At 32.8% G+C, this 18829-nt stretch overlaps 2 protein-coding genes across 3 annotated transcripts in view; one reads left to right on the top strand and one right to left on the bottom strand.

The window, feature by feature from the left end:
• Positions 1 to 18829, top strand: part of DSC1 (desmocollin 1) — a 316195-nt gene that overhangs the window by 147709 nt on the left and 149657 nt on the right. The gene's annotated exons all lie outside the window — the stretch shown is intronic.
• The window catches only part of DSG1 (desmoglein 1), a 38108-nt gene that overhangs the window by 17815 nt on the left and 1464 nt on the right, over positions 1 to 18829 (bottom strand). The window contains exons 2-9 of the mRNA XM_019741171.3: positions 11145 to 11180; positions 10749 to 10880; positions 9395 to 9550; positions 7625 to 7769; positions 5235 to 5401; positions 3389 to 3523; positions 2899 to 3084; positions 509 to 768 (exon numbers count right to left, since the gene is read on the bottom strand). Of these exons, the coding sequence (XP_019596730.3) occupies positions 509 to 768; positions 2899 to 3084; positions 3389 to 3523; positions 5235 to 5401; positions 7625 to 7769; positions 9395 to 9550; positions 10749 to 10880; positions 11145 to 11180 (1217 nt within the window). The remainder of the gene's footprint in view (positions 1 to 508; positions 769 to 2898; positions 3085 to 3388; positions 3524 to 5234; positions 5402 to 7624; positions 7770 to 9394; positions 9551 to 10748; positions 10881 to 11144; positions 11181 to 18829) is intronic.

Genomic DNA, 18829 nt, shown 5'->3' with positions numbered 1-18829 from the left:
CTACATATACGCAGGTTTTTTTTATGGTTAAGTAGAAATATTTGAATATGCAGTTTTAAAAAACTACATAGCATAATTTTTCCTTAATATAACGTATTTTTCATATCAAAGTTATTATTGGCCTATATGAAGTGCTGATTTAGGAAAGAAAGTAACTGACAAATCTAAGACTTCAAACTGGGCAAATTTGCAATGGGAAAACCAGTCCATAAAATCTTCCAGGGTGAAAACCTTGATATGTGGTAATCAGGTCAATTACATACATAAACACAGGAGTGTCAAACTTTCAAGATACAATATTTTCACATTTTACATCTTTACGTTTTGCACAATTTTTATATTTTTTTAGGCACTCTAACAATTCAGTAGTTAGCACTTTTTATGATTAAATGATAGCTTTAAAATTAATGAAAAAATATTTTAATTCAGATACTTAAAATTTCTATAAAGAACATATGTACTTAAGTTCAATATGTTGCAAAAATTAGTTAGAAAATGTCAGTCTTACCTAACACTTGTTGAAGCAAGACGTGTGTCCTGATCAATAGCTATAAATTCTCCCACTTTATAATTTTGTCCCATATTACTAGTTACTACAAATGTCTTTGAACCTGGACGGAACACAGGACCTTCAATTACATTTAACACAGCCACGGAGATTGCAGTCGCTGTGACTTTATATTGAGACATAATTGAATGATGAAATTCAGCTTTATTTCTAACACCGATACTAAGTTGCAGATTCTGCATGTCTTCATAATCTAGAGGCTAGGAAATACAGAGTGAAATAGTTTTACTCTAAGAAGAAAACAATTCCAGAAGAAAGATAAATCCTTTGATAACAGACAAAAAAATTCTTATACCTCTTTCTTTAATTAAATATAAATACATATACACGATCTATTATTACTTTATCTTTAATTCAATACAAAGATATAAAAATATAGTAAGAAAAAAATCCAATTGTCCTAGATCTTTTGTTGAAATAATTGAAAATGTATGACATGAGATCTAGTTGTCCACCAAATTAAACACTTAAAATAATATAGTCAATCCTTGTATTTTGTAGTGCAAAGACAGTTTATGTTAGCTTCTATCATGTCATGTTTTTTAGAAAGTAGCTCTGTATATACAAAGTATGGGCCAGATACATTTGTAGGTTCAATCTTTTGACTGATTTTATCCATAAAGAACTATTTAGAAGAAATTTTACTTCTGTAAATATGACTTCTTTGAATAAGTCAGGTATTAGAATGTAGTATATAAGTAACATATATAATTTTTAACAAATTAAATGTTTAACATATTAAATTAATTTTTTTCAACATATTCTGGAAAAAATTTTATCTTGTAAAATAATCAAGTAGTCATTTCATTATAAAAGATGGTGTCAATGTCCACTACTCATAAAATCCACAAATAACTATTCATTATGCCCATACCAAATATATTTTTCTACATTTTCATATAGAGTAATTTAGATGCCCATCAGTTCATACATTGAATTCGCCACTTAGCTAAAAATTTCAATCTTTGCTCTAATGTTGCCTTTATTTGCAATTCCAAGAATGGCTATAAAATCACGTACACATATGCACTACACACAAACACATGTATGTATTACATATATAATCATCACAAAGGAACTAATATATATCTGGGAGGAAAATCAACATCATTCCCATTTTACAGAGAGAGATATTGAGGATAGATTGATTAATTCTCTAAAGTAATATAGTAGTTTGGGGTGAAATAGATTAGGACTCAGTTTCCCAAGCATGGAATCCTAGGTAGTATAGTGGAAAAAATATTGGCTTAATAGCTAGAGAAATGTAGGTTTGAATGTCAGTTGTTCCATTTACTAGCTATGAAAACTCAAGCAGGTTACATCCTCTCTCTGACCTCAATGTGTTTACCTGCAATATGGGCATATAACCTAATTGATAGAGATGCTGTGAGTAATAAAGTGTGTTCACATGGCTTCAGTCAATGGAAGCTATAGGAAACTTTACAAAGACATGAGACAACTGATCATACATTCCTATGGGGACAGAACTCCTATTTCCTAGGGCTAATCTGAAGGAAAGAAATACTTAAAAAGAGATTACATTTTACTATGAAAATACATATTGCATGCATCACATACAATCCATGTAAGGCTTTTGCAAATTTAAAAAATAGATTCAATACATCTTGTAGCACAGGGTGAATCCTTCATTGTTAGCTCCCTAAGACTCAGACATTTTTTCCCCTCACATCTCAGAGGAAATTCTACTGCAGGTAAATGTGGGAGATCATTAACATTAGGGGGACACAGGAGAACGCTATTGACTTGGGCCGAATATGTAATGTATTTATGTAATACACGTAATAAACTTTCGTCAGTAGCCACGGTGAGATGGGAATGTAATAATTCCGCAATTACAGTAATTTAACCCTAATTTTGTAAAAAACACATTGGAGGAATAAAGAACTTTCAGTTTATGTGATGAATATTTTTAGTGCATAATATTTGACCTACAATGTTGACATGGACACATTTTTTAAAAGCCATGTTAAATTTGCCTTAAAAATATTCTTCAAACATCTAAAACAAAACCTTAAGGACCAATCATACTGTGTTGCAAGCATACAATAAGATTCATGTTTAAAAATTCTTTCAACTCATATGATCTGTGAGGGAGTACTATATTGATAGAAAAGAGTTTCAAATTAAAATTCAATGCCTGTTTTCATGAAATGATATAAGCAGAAAAACTCTGTATCACATATCATTTTGAAGAACAGTAATTTTTATTCTTTCACCTACTAAAGTTTGTGAAATGTTAACATCATTTTAAGATTGACATTTTGAAAAAGACCAAGGAAACAAAAATATTTAGGATAATTATACCATACCTTAATAACTTTTAAAATCCCCACATTTGTTTTTTCATTCATTTGTATGTCAAACCAATTTCCCTCATTTCCAGAGATAAAGAAAATTACTGCCATCCAGTTAGCTGAGTACTGTTCATCCAAATCAATTACTCTAATCTGGAGCAAGTCTGAATACAGAGCATTTTCTTCAATCTTTAAGGAATACTGAAAAAAAGAAGTAAGGAAATCTTAACAAACTGTGTGAGTGAGAGAAGAACTATACTAGACTTATACTGAATGCTTATAGTTATTCATTGTTTAGAAAAGAGATTTGTGTTTATAATCTCACTTTTCATTGTTCAAATATTTTTTCCCTATGCATTGTACAAACAAGCACAAGATAAAGTGTGTGTCCACATATGGGTTGTATGTGACTAAAGATGACATATACATCTGTAAGTAGAATTGTTTAAACAAACTTTAGAATGTGATGAATTTAAAGTTACTAATTTCAAAGACAAATACTTACTGTAGGCAGTTCCGTGTATGGGATGTTATCATTGACATCAAGGATTTTAATACTGCAATCACACTCTGCTGACAGACCATCTGACCCGCCATCTCGGTCTGAGCCTTTTACAGCAAGAGAATACTGGCCATATTGCTAAAAAAACACACACATTACAAACAATATCACAGTTCACATAGACAGTCCTTATTCTGTCTGATGCAAAGTTCTTTTAAAATGTTGGCTGAATATTTACATACATTTATGATGGAAATAGGGGTAACACAGATGATTGAAAATCCACAAAGATCACCTGAATCAATATGGAAGTCACCACTTCTAGTCCCAAAAGTGCTTATCCAGCCTCTTAAAAGAAGCAACTTTCTGTAAAGGCTTCATTCATTATCATATGCTCAGGATTTGAAAACATACATAAAGGGTAAATCACATCAAAATGATCAGGAGGAGAGAGATTAAGGTTTACCAGGGATTTTGGCATGAAAATTCCATAACTTAAATAATCAGCCCTAAATGAACAAGAAGAATAAAGAGATAGCAAATGGTTTGCATTTCTCGGGGGTGGCAGGTGGTGGCAGTGGAATTATTGATGCTCTATCTTTGATTCTACTAAATGGTGCTTAAATTTTTAGAAGCTGGTAAAAGCTATGAATCTTTTCCCAGACAAATGCATATTTGCATCCTCATTCAAAATTGTAGGTATAATCTTAGAGGATTCATAGTTAAAGACATCTTGAGGTCTCTCCATGGACCCCAGGTTAAGAATGTTGGGTGGTTTCCCAGTGACTTCAGAGTACTTTTACTTTCTAGAGCTCTTCACCATTAAAACTTTTTTGACATTAAAGGAATTTCACTGAGTTCTTTAAGAAAGCTTGAGAAAGCGCCAGCTAGTCAATTTCCTCTGGTGGTAATTTTCAAACAGACAAAAAAGAGTAATAGGTAACCTGGAAACTGATGATAGTTGGATCATTAAAAAGTGTAAAAATAATCTGATTTATCCTAGACCTCCATAGGAATCATTAACGGGGAGACTGTCATTTTTAAATAACTATAATGATTAAAAGAAAATTTAATTCAGTATCAATTAGAAAATAAAACTTTCTTATATCCCTAAAATACATACAGGTTAGCTGTATTCTATCAATATTAAAAAATAATGAAAAATATAATATTTTTAAATTAAATTGTGGGACCACATGTCAGGATAGAAACCATGTAATGCTGATTCTAATTTGCTAACAATCACTACGTTCTTATTTGTAAATGAAAAGATTGATGAGGATGTTACTTAATTTCTATCTATCATTCTGATCCTGTAATTCATTTCCCAAAATAATCAGTGGGCTGTCAGTAGGTGTGACAAAGGAAGAAAAAAGATATCTATTGTCAAATGAGCTTAGGATACACTGAGTTAAAGAATGATAAACAAGTTTCTTAGCCAGTAAAATTTTCGGAGCTTCTACCATGTTCACATGCATTGTGACTCACCAAGATGGAGAATATAATAGCAAATGTTTCTTAAATTTGTATCAGTAAAAAACTCATTTTTAAAAAATGAAGCCTTTGCCTCTCCCTTATGCATATTTTTATGTACTCTCAGAATATAGTTTTCTTAATCTGAGGCAAATCCTAAGTAAAAAAAGGAAAAGTGAGAGTATAAAATATATTCAAGGAATCCCCATTTTTTCATTTTAAAGATTTCTTACATCATTACCATTATGTGAAAAGGCTGTGTAATTAAAATTTTTAAATATTGTTTCCTTTTTCTTTTTCTTTCTTAGGTAGTCTTACTTTTAAAATCAGTTCCTATAAGACTAACAACAAACACATTAACAGAAAAAGAAATTACCTCTCTGTCTAAAAAATTATTCATTGTTCGGATTTCTCCAGTGTATCTGTTGATAATAAACATGGGTGAATCAGAAGGTTCCTGGCTTATGATCTTGAAGGCTATTTTTGAGTTCAAATTATTTGGTTCATCTGCATCAGTAGCATTGAGTCTCATCACCAGGGTATCTAGAAATCAAGGAATATTGATTGCAAGTGGACAGTTTGCATTTTTGTTATAGTATAGTTTATTGCTTTTTCAACAAAGTGTTAAGGTTAGTTGGTCATTATAATGTGCACTCTACCATTTTTCTTTCTACTTCTTCAACATACTAGTATCTTAGCTCCTTTCTATACCTTTACGTTGACAAAAAGATCACATTTTACCAAGAACCTAGACGTTGCTGATAGAAAACAAAGAAATGTTTTATTCTGCCTTTCCATTTCTTATTCTAGGATAATTTTTTCTCTCTCTCTCTCTGTTTTTTCTTTTCTTTCTTTTTTCTTTTTTTTTTTTTTAAAGGCTGCTGTGTTTAAACAAAATGAATTTAAGGCCAGACCAACTCTTTCCCAATCATAGAACTTTCTACATGATCTTGGCCTCAGTTTTCATGTCTGTGAGGGAATGGTAATAGTACTGTCCTCACTGAATCATAAGAGAATTAAACAGCTTAAGGAGAGAAAATTATGTAGAGTTCATACTGAATAGTGCACTATATATATATATATATAATTGTTGTGTTTTGTAGGACTCCTAGTGAAGTGCGGTAATTAGTCAGTTTAGAGAAATGTTTGTTTAACTACATACTTTGTCCTATCCCTCATCCTTTCCATTCACCTTATAAGCAGTTTTGATAAAGGACACTAGAGAATGTGAAAAGCAGCCAATATTCATAAACAAGAATTTTCCTCTACACTCAAACTATTTTAAGCACAGTTTGTGTCTTATAGCCGCAAATGCACCAGAGTATCTCCCATCTATCTCTCTCTCCCTCCTTCACTATCTCTCTCACTGTGTATTCATTTCAGCACCACTTCAAAAAAGTTCTCAATAGGCAATTAATTAATTAATTATGGTACATCCATACAAAGAATCTGATACACATGTTAAGAGGAATGAAGAAATCTATATTTCCTAAGATGGAAATATGTGAAAAATGTATTTAAATAAAAGTTCCCATTGTGGATTAGCATGTAGAAAAGGGTCCCATTTATTTCCAAAGAGATGTTTATATATATTTATATAATTAAGAACATATGTACCTAAGTAACTAATGATAGTGCTGCCTCTGAAGAGAAAAAAAACAACAAATTTCTATTCCATTTTTACTTTTCATATTGTGTGAATATTTTCAGAAAAAATTTTTAGAATGATATTTTTAAAAGGTCAAAATATAGGTATAGTATTTTAATGAATAAAAGTAAAATATAAGGATTTTTTGAATTTATAAGAAATTATACCACTTAAAGATTGAAAGTAAGTTGAAGTTTTGAATTCAAATAAAAAATGATCTCTGCTGTTTTTAATATATTTAGGACAATTTTCAATAGTGTGCTAAGCAGCTAATATACTATCATTTCCAATGACTGAATATTTGGCAGTTCAAATGTTGCCATTTGCAGTAATCCATAAGGAGGCCATTACACCTTTAGATTGTCGAAGCTCTTTCAGGTAAATCCTCTATCTATTTATAGGCTTCTAGTGCCCTTCAACTAGTGCCACTTGAGACAATCAGCTTTAAATGTGCATGGTGGGCCAAAGGATTAGGTTTATAAACATTTGAAATACATAAAATCAGTGACTTGACTAAAAAGCAAACGAAACCTATATTTATTAAATTGTATAGAAGAAGGGGAAACTATTGTTTTGCATTTATTTGCTGTCAACAAAAGCTCTTGAAGATTATGGCTACAAAGTAGATTGCCTGGAAGCGATTTCTATGAGTGACTTTATGTAAATTTACTAATAATTGTCACCCCCAATAAACTTTAATTAAAAACGATTTAAAAAAGCAGAAAAAAGGAGTATGAACAGAAGTGGGTAAGATTGCCCTTCAAAGCAATCTGGCCGAGAGGCTAAATGCTCGCACTGCCCCTGCCACCACTGTGCAAAGTCCTTTTGGAATTTCTCCTTAGGAATCCACTACAAAGCTGGTGTATGAGTTACACAAGAAAATTCTTTTCATTACTTTGGAGTTGCTCCTTGTGTATGATGGATTGGAGCTGCTTCCGCAGTTGAAGGGAAAGCCATTATGGAGAATTCCTCACACCTCTCTCTTTTGCATGCTTTTCTATAATTATCTCTTACATTTCTGATGTAATATGTTGACATAATTTAGCCTCTAGTTGCCTGGCTGTTCAGAATGATCTGGAAGCCAGAATATTCTTGTTTACTTAAAGTTGAATACTTACTTGCGTCAGAATTTTCTTCTATTTGTCCTAGAAAAGTAGTCATAGAAAATACTGGAGGGTTGTCATTTATATCCAAAACCCTGACTCTGAGCTCAAGAGGCCTCTCTAAGTCTTGGCCCTGTGCATTCAGAGCCCGGCAATATATCTAAGAGAGAAAAGAGGAATAATTAGATGGTGCAACACATATTAAGTTCTTACTTTTTGAGTACTATGCGAGGTACTGTGGGTAACTAAAAGAAAAATAAGACATTTATTTCTTACTAGAGTATAAGCACAAGTACTACCTATAATCAATAAGGGGAGGCAAAAACAAATTCAAAATACCATTTGAGAAAAGATAACATGACCAGTTACAAAAGGAAGAACAAAAATACTGTGACTACATAGGAGGATGTAATGATTGAGATGGACTTTGAAAGAGAATTTCAACAGGCAGAGGTGGCAATTGTCTGGTTTTCCAAGCAAAAGGATTCATGTAAGGAAAGAAACAGAATAATGAAAATGCATTGTTTGACGTTAGGAATAGGGACCAACAGGGGGTTGAGGCTGTGGTAAAGATTAGTCGCATAGAGGTTTCAAAGAAATATAGCATTCATAAGCTAGGTGGTGGTTATATGGGTTGTTTGTATAATTAATATTATTATTATTAGAAGTATACGTAAGTATAATGTAAAAAAAGTACTTTTATCTATTTGGTATATTTCATATAAAAATGCATTGTGTTTCAAGAAAAGCTAATAGGCTGGCATGCTGATTTAGAGAGTGGGTGGGAAACATTGTGGGAAATAAGGCAAGAATATAGATTAAGAACAGAAGACTAAGGAATTAAAATAGTTTGAGGAATACAGACAAAGTATGAGTGAAAACAGCAAGCATAGATTACTATTTGAAGGTATTTTTGGATATGGATTAATAGGGTTTTAATAGAAAAGGTTACAAGATTAAGGAAGATTTTATTTCTTTATTTTTAATATTAAATATTAACAAGTGTTGACCATGATGGAAGCGATCAACAAAGCAAGCAGAAAAGGCAAGAAAAAGCAAAGTTGATAGACTAAAGTTCTTGAAGAACCAGGTAATTATGGGACAATGGAAATCTCTTGAGATAAACTGGAAAAAAAACAGAAAATTTATCTTCCTTTTGGATTTAATGTAGCACATTTCTGAGCTTGAGGAGAGAGAATTAATTGTAGGAGCTTGTGAGGGGCTTTGGATCTTTTAATGAAGTTGGTCACGAGGTCATCTGCTTAAGGTGGAAAGTAAAGTTTGAAGAGTGAACATACTTAAGCTTTGTCACAGCTACTGTAAAGAATAGGTTAAGATTCAGTTGAGGAACTGAAGTCTTTTCACGGCACATTCTGTGCTCAGGTGAGCTTGAGTAATATATATTTATAATAAAGTAGCTTAACTCAGAAAAGTCTCCCATAGTAGTTACAGAATCATCACTGCATTGGAGTGAGAGGAAAGCGACTCAACTGAATTTAAGAAAAGGAGGTAAAAGTTGAGTACTTGCCCTTCCAAGCAACTACTTTATTTTGCCACTTGGGGCTAGAGGTTAGCATTTTTGCAGTTTTGCACTTAAGCAAAACAAGCCTTTGTCTCCCAGTCTTCTGTGTGTGTCTTTTGGGTCATGGGCTGCTCATGAATTAAGAGACAACCAAAAGTACCTAATACCGAGACTCTTGAAATCAAATCAAGTATGATCTGAGCTTAAGATACTCCAAAAATAATTTAGGCCTGAACCTATATATCGCCATGGCACCCACTTACAATGAAAAATGGTGTGACTTCTCGATCAACTATGGATGTTATGTTAATTTCACCAGTTTTTTGATTAATAATGAAGACTCCATAAGGTGGTTGATCAATTCCTACTCCAGAGATGCGGTATGTAACTTGCTGGTCTGCAGCACAGTCTGAATGAATCTGCAGAAAGAGCATAAATGAAAATATTACAGGGCGTAAATAAAGTCTGCTATGTTTGATATGATCGCTGTTTTTCTTGAGAATTGTTGAATGTGCTGTCCTTGTTATTTTGGGGGAAATTCTGAAAATAGAGAAGTATTTTTTCTAGGAAAGTGGAGTAGTTACAGCTCTAGCATGTTCAACGATAACTGACAGTGTAATGCAAGAAATTCAATATGTATTTCTACCAACTTAGAAAAAAGTAAAATATCACCCTAATAAATCTAAGTCTATGCAATCATCATTCATGCATGTATTAATTCATTCAATATTTACAATATGATTGTATTATTTTCAGGCTGTGTGTTACAAAAGGTCTGAAGCAGGGAACCCCTTGCCTTCTTAAGGAGTTGGCCAATGCTGTCATTACATAACATTGATCTTCCAATTCAAAACTTTTTTAAAAATGTGGTTTTAAAAGATCTAAGTGGATTTATGTAGGCAACAAGAGATACCAGACTCTGTGTAGACGCTCTTAATTCTGAAAATAGGGAGAATGTATTAGCAGAAAAGCAAGGAAATCACTTCAAATAAATGGTTACAGAAACCAGGACTCATTTCTTGAAATAAAATGTTGTATGGGGAATGTCTCTGTGTATATCTGTATGAAAATGTGTGTGTTTGTATGTGTGTGTGTGTACATATATATTTTGTATTTGAGTGAATCTGTGTGTAAGGATGTTTTTCTGAGTGTGTATGTGTGTGTGTGTGTACAAAGGAATATAAGGGAAATGCAAAGGAAAAAGAATATGAAACGGTACATCATGAATATTCATAAACAAGACAAAAGTAGGAATTTAATTCTAACAGTTTATGAGGCAGAAAGAGCACACATTGAAACAGTTCCTGTGAATGTGCTGAATGTTAACTTTATTATTTAAATCACTATATTTTTAAACTCTGGAGTTTGGGTTAATGCATATTAATATGTAGAAATTTCACCAGTGAGGCGAGTCAATGTTTAATTGTTTACCTGAGTGCCTACATTTCTTAGTTTATCCTTTTAATGGCTTCAATTTTCATCATCTGAATAACTATAGTTCTGTATCATAACTTCTCAGTGAGATAGATTCATAAAATATTTAAGAGACAGATTCACTTTAAACTTTAACTCCACCTATTTTGATTTTCAGTTTTATGTTTTGGAGCTGATACTTACTTTGGCAATTGGGTTCCTCTTTGAGTTGTCTTCACCTTCACGACAGGCTGCAGCGAACTTGATCCATTCACGTTTTTGCCTTCTGATTGAATGCCACTTGATGGTGCCATTTTTAGTGTTATAATCTCTTACCTTGAGTGGGCAGGGTAAAGTAATTGTATCTATTAATTTTTATTCATAATTCATTCCACTGAAGAATTTGGAGGAGTGAGTAATTGTAATGTCAGAAAGAAAGGAAGTTTAATTAAGAAAATTGATAATTTTCATACTCTATTAATTTTAACATAGCATTAACTTTACTTGTAAGGATGACTTTTTTTGGGAGGGGATATGTTGTTACTTCCGAACCATTTTCTTTTCTTTTCAATTTTAAGAAATAGATTTACTATATGTTACCTGGATTCGAAATTCACTGTTGATTTCCACCACCACCTATAAAAAAAATAAGATAAACATAAGTTAATATTTAATGAAATACTTTACAATTCATGTTATCAAATCATATAAAAAATCAAACAAATCTGAGTCATTACAATTATTTTCTCAGTCTAAACAAGTGGATCTGGTTTATCTCTCAGGTCTGATGATGATGCTAAGGATTCCTTTTCTTTTAGTTTTTACTTTTCAATTTGCTCTTTGTATTATTACTTTTGTTTTTTTAACCACCTTTTCATTCTTAGCCTATGTAGATACTTGTAATCATACGACCTAGTACATTTGCAGCTAGAACCCAGTGGTTATGAAGGTTGGAAACGGATTCTGTTAGAAAATCTTGTGCCTGAAGAGCTGGAGATAGTCTAATGCTGTTCAGCGATGTTCAACAGTAAGTTATGATACGAAAAGTTTTGACCATAGATTTAGCATCTGAATAGCCACAGATAGAAATAGAAAAAAAAATTTTTTGGAGTGAAGAAAGGATATGAAACAGAAAGTATCCGAAACCTTCAAAATATTCGCTTCTTCACAATCCAATTCTAAATGGATGATTTTCTAGTATTCTTGAAAATCTTAAGATGATAAATTTTTTCACCTGCTTTGAAATATGAAAATAAAAAGTTCTGAAAGAAAAGCAAATAATTTCCTCTATGTAAAAATGAGCTCATGTTTGATGTTTTATTGTTAGAACTAAACAAAATAGATGCTATAAATGCATCCTTTCATAGCAAGGAGAAGAAATTGCAGGAGTGTAGGGACAAATTGCTGGGTAAGCAACTTCCATTAGTCTGCCTCCTGCATTAAGTAAGTGAGCTAGTCAGGAAGAGCTCTGCTTAGTTTCAGCTTTGACCTTGATCTTTACATATGATTTAACTGTAATATCAGGATAATTTAACTTATTTTTCTCTAAAAACCAAAGGCATTTCTAAAAACACAGACACTAATGTGCTAAGTTTAATATATCAGTCTACTTAAAACATAAAATATCTCCCTAAAAAATTAGGTGTGGGTTTGAAGGCTAGTTTGAATATATTAAGTTTTCAATTTTAGAATTAACTAAATATGGTATAAATATTTAGTTATTTCTCCCTACATAAGACATTTTTAACTTCTATTTGATTTTTTTTTTCTGAATTGCAAAGTATGAAAGTTGTTGTCACAATCAGGCTTTATCTGTATTACTGATAAAAGAAAAATATAGTTTGCATTTTAAAAAATACTAATAATAGTAATTTCAAAATATAATAAATTACTTTTTATAGTTTTAATTTCACCATTAAATGGAAAATAAATTTTCAGTGTTCAAGTACATAGTTTTTAAAAATTGCTATAATTGATAATTCAAGAAAATATATATTTATGGTCAATATGAGTAGTTTCAAGAGATAATATTTTTATTATAGGAGTTATATACTGATGATATATAGTTAATGTTAATCATTATCATTACCACCATTATAATTCACTGAATGATAACTAAGTATTAGACAACAGGTTTAGAGAACCTCATGCACTCAATTTTCACAACTACCTGTGGTCAATACTATAATTATTTTCATTTTGTAGCTGAGGAAACTGAGGTTTGGATATTAATTTATGGCTAAATACAATCCAATACAATTCAGCCTAATCTTGTGCTTGAGGTGTGGATTTTATAATAAAGTAAAAGATATCCTATTTTAAGTTAATTATGAAATAAAGTATACTTCAAAGAACTGACATTACAACTTTGAGAATTCAAAGAATTTTGATTTTCATCTAATCTCATATTATTCTTGTGATTAGGATATCCTTGTGTTAGCATATCCTTGTGTTAGTATATATGATACTCACAACAAGAATAATAGTCATGCTGGAGGAAGAGGAAAGAAAAGTAAATGGCCCAAATGGTTTGGACAAGTAACTGGAATGTTACTATAGAGTCCCTGCTGGGTGCAGAACTGAAATGATGTTAATGCAGATGTGTACTTCTTGCTACTTGTGAACTCATAAGCACTTATTCCTCTCATTTCTGGGTGTGGGATGGTGGTGTGGAGATACCTTATTTGCCTGTTTGGAAGCCATTTCTTCATAGCTACAGAATTGTGTGTTCATGTGTTATCTGTCTTGCACTTCCCTTACCACACTGAAGTATCAGTGCTTGCTGTTTGTTTTGGAGAACTATGCCAAATGACTAACCTTCCCACCTTATGAAGCTGTGTCATTCTTTTTCCCATGAGAGCCAACTTAGGCAGAAGACCGAGTAGGTTTCACCATAGTGTCAGGCTCTCAATTGGAATAGTAATTAAAAAACTGCCAAGTATGCTTAAAAATATGTTGTGTTGACATAACCGTATTGTCTTTTGCTCAGCGTCCAGAATAAACTTTGAAACAAAGTCACTCTTTGACTTTCAAAGGCAAAATAAGGCGATAAAAAGAGCACTTGGTAGAGTCAGAACACTCTCAATGTACTTCCTAAATTCTCTGAGCTTTAGTTTTGTCATTCGTAAAATGAGAGGAGTTGACTAAATTATATAGTTACCTTGCCCAGTCTAACACCAAATCTTGTGTGCAGTAGGAAAATACTGAAGTTTGTTGATTATGGGAAAGGCATGATCAAATTGTGGATTTTGACAACAGTGATGGGAGTGGCGGGAAAAGGCAGCAATTATAGGCCACAAGCAGTTGAGTTTCTGCATCAAATTAGTCCAGAGATGAGAAGGAGTTGACCTGGAATAGTGGCAGTGGGAACAGACGAGGAAAGATCAAGGGAGAGACACTACATGGTTGAAATTGACAGGGCTTGAGAACAAATGGGATGTGGGAGTGAAGAGAGGGAAGAATATAAGGGGATGGTAGGTTTAAACTAGGTCAGGAGCAAGGCAGAAGCAGAATTTAGCAGGTTAGAACACATCGAGTTTAAGATGCCAGAGAAATGACTGGTAGAGATGTTCAGCGACTTGAAATATGTGTCAGACCACGAGCTATAGTTCAGGCATGAGACATAGATCTGAGGGACATCTGCTCAGATAGAATGGTTGAAATCATGGGAGAATTTGAAATCCCTAAAGTAGAGAATACAGCAAAGAAACACCCTGTGGCTGAGGATGAAACTAGGGGAATTCCTACATTTATATAACTAGGAACAATGACAGTGAACAAGAAACAAAGAATGAGATAAAAAAAGAAGTGGCCAAAGAAATAAGAGAAAAATAAAATGCAATGTCACAGATATGAGAGAAAGGGAGAATTGAAAGACATATGGTGTAAACTAGTGCTGGATATGATATTAAAAAAAAGCGGAGCACAGTGAATTGTGAGGAAATCCTGAGGTTTTCTGTGACCTCAACTTAAAGGAGAATGATTTCAGTTGGATGGAATAAGCGCTTCCTGACGGCCAGGGATTGGGGAATAAGATGGAGGGGAAGAGGACATAAAGATCCCACGTTTTTGAAAAATTTGGTGATATAAGGAAAAGTAGTGTTAGTAGAATTAGATGTAGCATCCAAGTAGATATTTGGGGAGAGGAAGATGTGGATTTTTGAAGGTAAAGAAAGGGGAGAGTAGGATGTTCTGATTTGAAACAGGAGAGGTTGAGAAAGTACTTGATGAAGATGTGAGGGAGAGAGCAGGAGGGAATGGGCGGAAAGAAAGGACTTTAGAGACAGAAGGTGAGGAAAAGAGGAAGGATGGAGATTAAAATAAATTGATTAGGAAAGGGAAGTAGGACATTGTTCTGAATGATCTAGACCTCATCCCTAGAGCAAAGGAAAGGTTATTCTCTGGTAATTAGAAGACTAGTTTGGATTCCGAAATAAGTTGGAAATTCGAGGCCGTGATGGAGATTCTCTTCAAGATGAATACAGGAGTATTCATTAAATACATCTCAGCTATCTTGTCCACTGGATCTGGACATTGGGGTAAGTCACTTAGCCATTCTTTGCCTCCGTGTCCTCATCTGTATATGAGACTAAAGCCCTTTGGAATCCAAAATTCTAAGAAAGCAGTGAATAATTCACTTGAAGTGCATCCTCAATGAGTTGTCTCTTTGTTGTAGAAGCCAATCCACATATTAAAAAAAAAAAAAAGCTGCAGGACAAAAAATTCCATACTAATTTTAATGATTCTCTAATTATAATCATTTTTAGTTCTTTTCTTTGGATATTGAGTTTTACATTTCTTTGCATATAATAAAAATGGTCTTGAAAGTAGTAACAAATACTTTTTACAAAGAAAACCTCTTCCATTTAATAACTTAGGTGAACTTCCACAGTCACTTGGCAGTTTTGTTAAGCATCAAATTCTAATGTATTTGATCCCTTTTACCCTCATCTGCCACTCCCCTCTGGGTGGTGAACACACAATGTGATATATAGATGATGTATTGCAGAATTGTACACTTGAAACCTATGTAACTTTACTAACAATTGTCACCCCAATAAACTTTAATTAAAAAAAAGTAAAACACGCAACATAAAAAAAAGAAAAAAATTCTAATGTATTTAACTATTACATACATCACAAGGATGAACTTGAGACAAAGCTAAAATATAATAATTTGCTTCTTTTTTTAAAAAGTTCCTTTTTTGTCTTTCCTTTCTATTACTTGGACAAAATCTGTCAGTATGGAGTTGAATTCCTGATAGGTTGATTTGTCTTCTTTTTTCATTTATTTATTTATTTGGCAAATACCTGCCTAATATGTATTGTGTGGTTCCAAGGCTGGATTAAGCCTTTTGAAGGGCTTAAACCCTGAAAACATTATGGTAAGCCTTACAAGGAATGTAAAGTAAATGTAGTACTACACCATAAAAATAAGTGTTAGGCAGACTTAACATGATTGTTTTCATGTTTAATACCTTGATGATTTTTGGAATGTGTGGGGGAAGACAAATATAAACTATCCAAAAATCCTTTTCTGATGCTTCTACTTTGTGTGATTAGACATTTGTTGAGTAATTTTGCACTGGTACAAAGCACTATGATGGATACAAGTAAATGAGATACAGAAGCTGCCCTCACAAAACTTATAGTCAAGAAGTTTTATGAGCAAATCCCCATTAATTTGTGGGGATGTGGTTTTTCTTTAGATAAGTGTAAAAGACTCTTTTTTCATAGACCAGTTCTCAGAGGGGCATAGATCAGCAGCCAATGTCATTTAAACTACTTTGACCTGCATAAGTCCATTAAAGGAATTTGCATGCCAAACATAACCAGCAAGGGTGGTATGACCCAGCACTCTGTAAAAGTGTTACCTCATTGATGGGAGCACAGTAAGACTTGCTGCAATGCTGAGCATGCCTCCTGCTTATATGTTAGGTAATGCTGTTAGGACATGGGGATATTCAGCAACAATGGCCTTGAAGAATGTATAGTGAAGAAAGAGTTATCAGAAATGAAGGGCTTTGGGTATAGACAAGGGTGTGATTTTTCTAGATTCATGAGCCTTGTTAAATAGGTGAATCTTGTCCCTCACGGGCCAAGCTTTCAGATTGAGCAAGACAGCACTTCCCAGTGCTGTAGGTTTTTCTAAATCTGGCATGGCAAAATGATTTTATTCTGCGGCAACTAAAACTAATTTAATGATGATCAGTTTGTACTCTCTATTTTAATTAGAGTAAAAGAAGATGCTGGTTCTAAATCTGTAGTGAAATATGCAGTTAAGAACACCATATAAATGGAAATGACTTTGCTTAAATACAATTTATAAAACTGAACAGGGGAATGGAAATACTGTTCCCATTTTCTATAGAATATTTTACTGAAATTATAATATCTATAATCTATATCACTATAATAGGTTCTCAAGAAAGCATACAGAATCCCTTCTTTTGCTTGTCTTCTGTTTAGCCTGTAGTAGTTTGTTAGTCCTTCCCTTGCTTCAGGCATTAGTGGACCCAATTACGGGAATTTAAGATGTTTGGTTCAAATAAATTGATGGACTATGTAATAAAGTATGTATTATTTTCTGCGTATTTTAGCCTGAGTTCTGAGAAATACTCTGACAAACGCTTGCTTGTATACCAAATAATTTCAGCTAAGTTCAAACTGTGGAGTTACTTTATCAGGTGGTCAAAGAGGTTTGTTTGTTTTTATTTTTTTAAAGAAAATATGGAATGAGAGGAAGCTAGACTGATGTAATGAACTAAAGAAATTGGATTATTCTTGGTACTAGATAAAGATAGGTTTATATGAGTTCTTTGCTGTAAAAGTTGGCCTTGATAGAAAAGACACCTTGAGATTTATTGTACATCACTGATTTAAGTTGACTAGTTGGACCTGACAAAATTGCAAGTAATTATTAGAAATCATTGGAAAAAAAATTCTCCTGGTTCTGTTTTGCTTTCCCATAGTGACCATGCCATTCCTTATAGCACTGCTACAACCATTCTCAGAGATTTCTTATATTTGATGCATAGATAACATTGTTCTCTGTTGTACCTCCCCCTCTTACACGAATTTCATGAAAATAAAAACAAAGAAAAATAAATGCAGAATCAGTAACATTTATTTGGCTTGCTGTGTTATAACAGTGTAAGCTAGTGTCTGCCCAGGAGACTTGTCTAAGTAATGGAATAGTCATGTGGCAATCTTGGTCTCTGTGAGAGCAGGTTCGTCATCTTTATTCTCCCCAATCTGGCCCTCTAATTTGAACAAAGTCTAAAACCTTCAGATATATTAAGCAGACTATACAACATACAAATAGATGGCCACCCAGCTCTCAAATGGATTTGCCTTAAAGATACTACCAGTTTAAGTATCTTAAAGGTTTTCAGAATTGTCCAGATATGCTCCCTACTATACATTTTCACTTATATCGACTTTGAGCAGAGAATATAAAGACTTTACATGGGTTTGTTTTTCGTTTGGTGAAAGTAAACATTCACAGTGAGGATAGCAGAACTATAGAGGTAAGTAGAATAATTTGCTATCGTGGTGAATTTTCAGAAAAAAATAGTATTTTAAAGCACAGATAGACTGCATATCTCCAAAGGACATTTATTCAAATCATCTGGTAAAATCAGTAGTAAAAATAAATTATAACTTTCCAAACCTTAAAAAGTGAAATGTTTTATAAAAAAAGTTGTGATAATGTAAAAATGAAACATTTTAATTACTCATAGAACAAATTCTTTGAGACATAATTTTCATAAGGCATATGAGAAACTTGTTATTGATTCCAAAGTAAAATATGGCAACAAACAAACAAACAATCCACACAAAACCTATCCAAAAACAGAAAATAAAATACAAAAGCCCAGAAACCTCTCTACAAAGAGAGAGAAAGTTCAATAAGCATACATGATTTTGATAAAAAGATACATTTTACTAAAGAATGACTAATTAGAAAATGGCGGATTAAAGGGATTGTATAGGATGTAATTAATTAAAAATAACCCTAAAAATAATGAAATAAGGTATCTTATAGATTCAATGAAAATACGTAAGCATCAGAATAAACTTTAATCAATTGTAACTAAAATAAGCTTTAATGGATCAACTTTATATGAAATTAAAAATGAAAATGTTTGTTTATTTCATGATACACAAATACTCTTATGTTCAAATGACATACTGTATAATGCTTATTAATCCCTGCCACATCGCAAGTTATAGCGTCAATTGATCCTAAAGACCCATTAAAAAATCCATGGAATAGGGCTCAT

The sequence above is a fragment of the Rhinolophus sinicus genome, chromosome 4, assembly GCF_057876585.1.
Source record: "Rhinolophus sinicus isolate RSI-liver-muscle chromosome 4, RSI-T2T, whole genome shotgun sequence".
In the NCBI taxonomy this organism is placed as follows: Eukaryota; Metazoa; Chordata; class Mammalia; order Chiroptera; family Rhinolophidae; genus Rhinolophus; species Rhinolophus sinicus.
The sequence above is the reverse complement of the archived record's forward strand: the minus strand, read 5'-3'. Positions and strand labels throughout refer to the sequence as shown.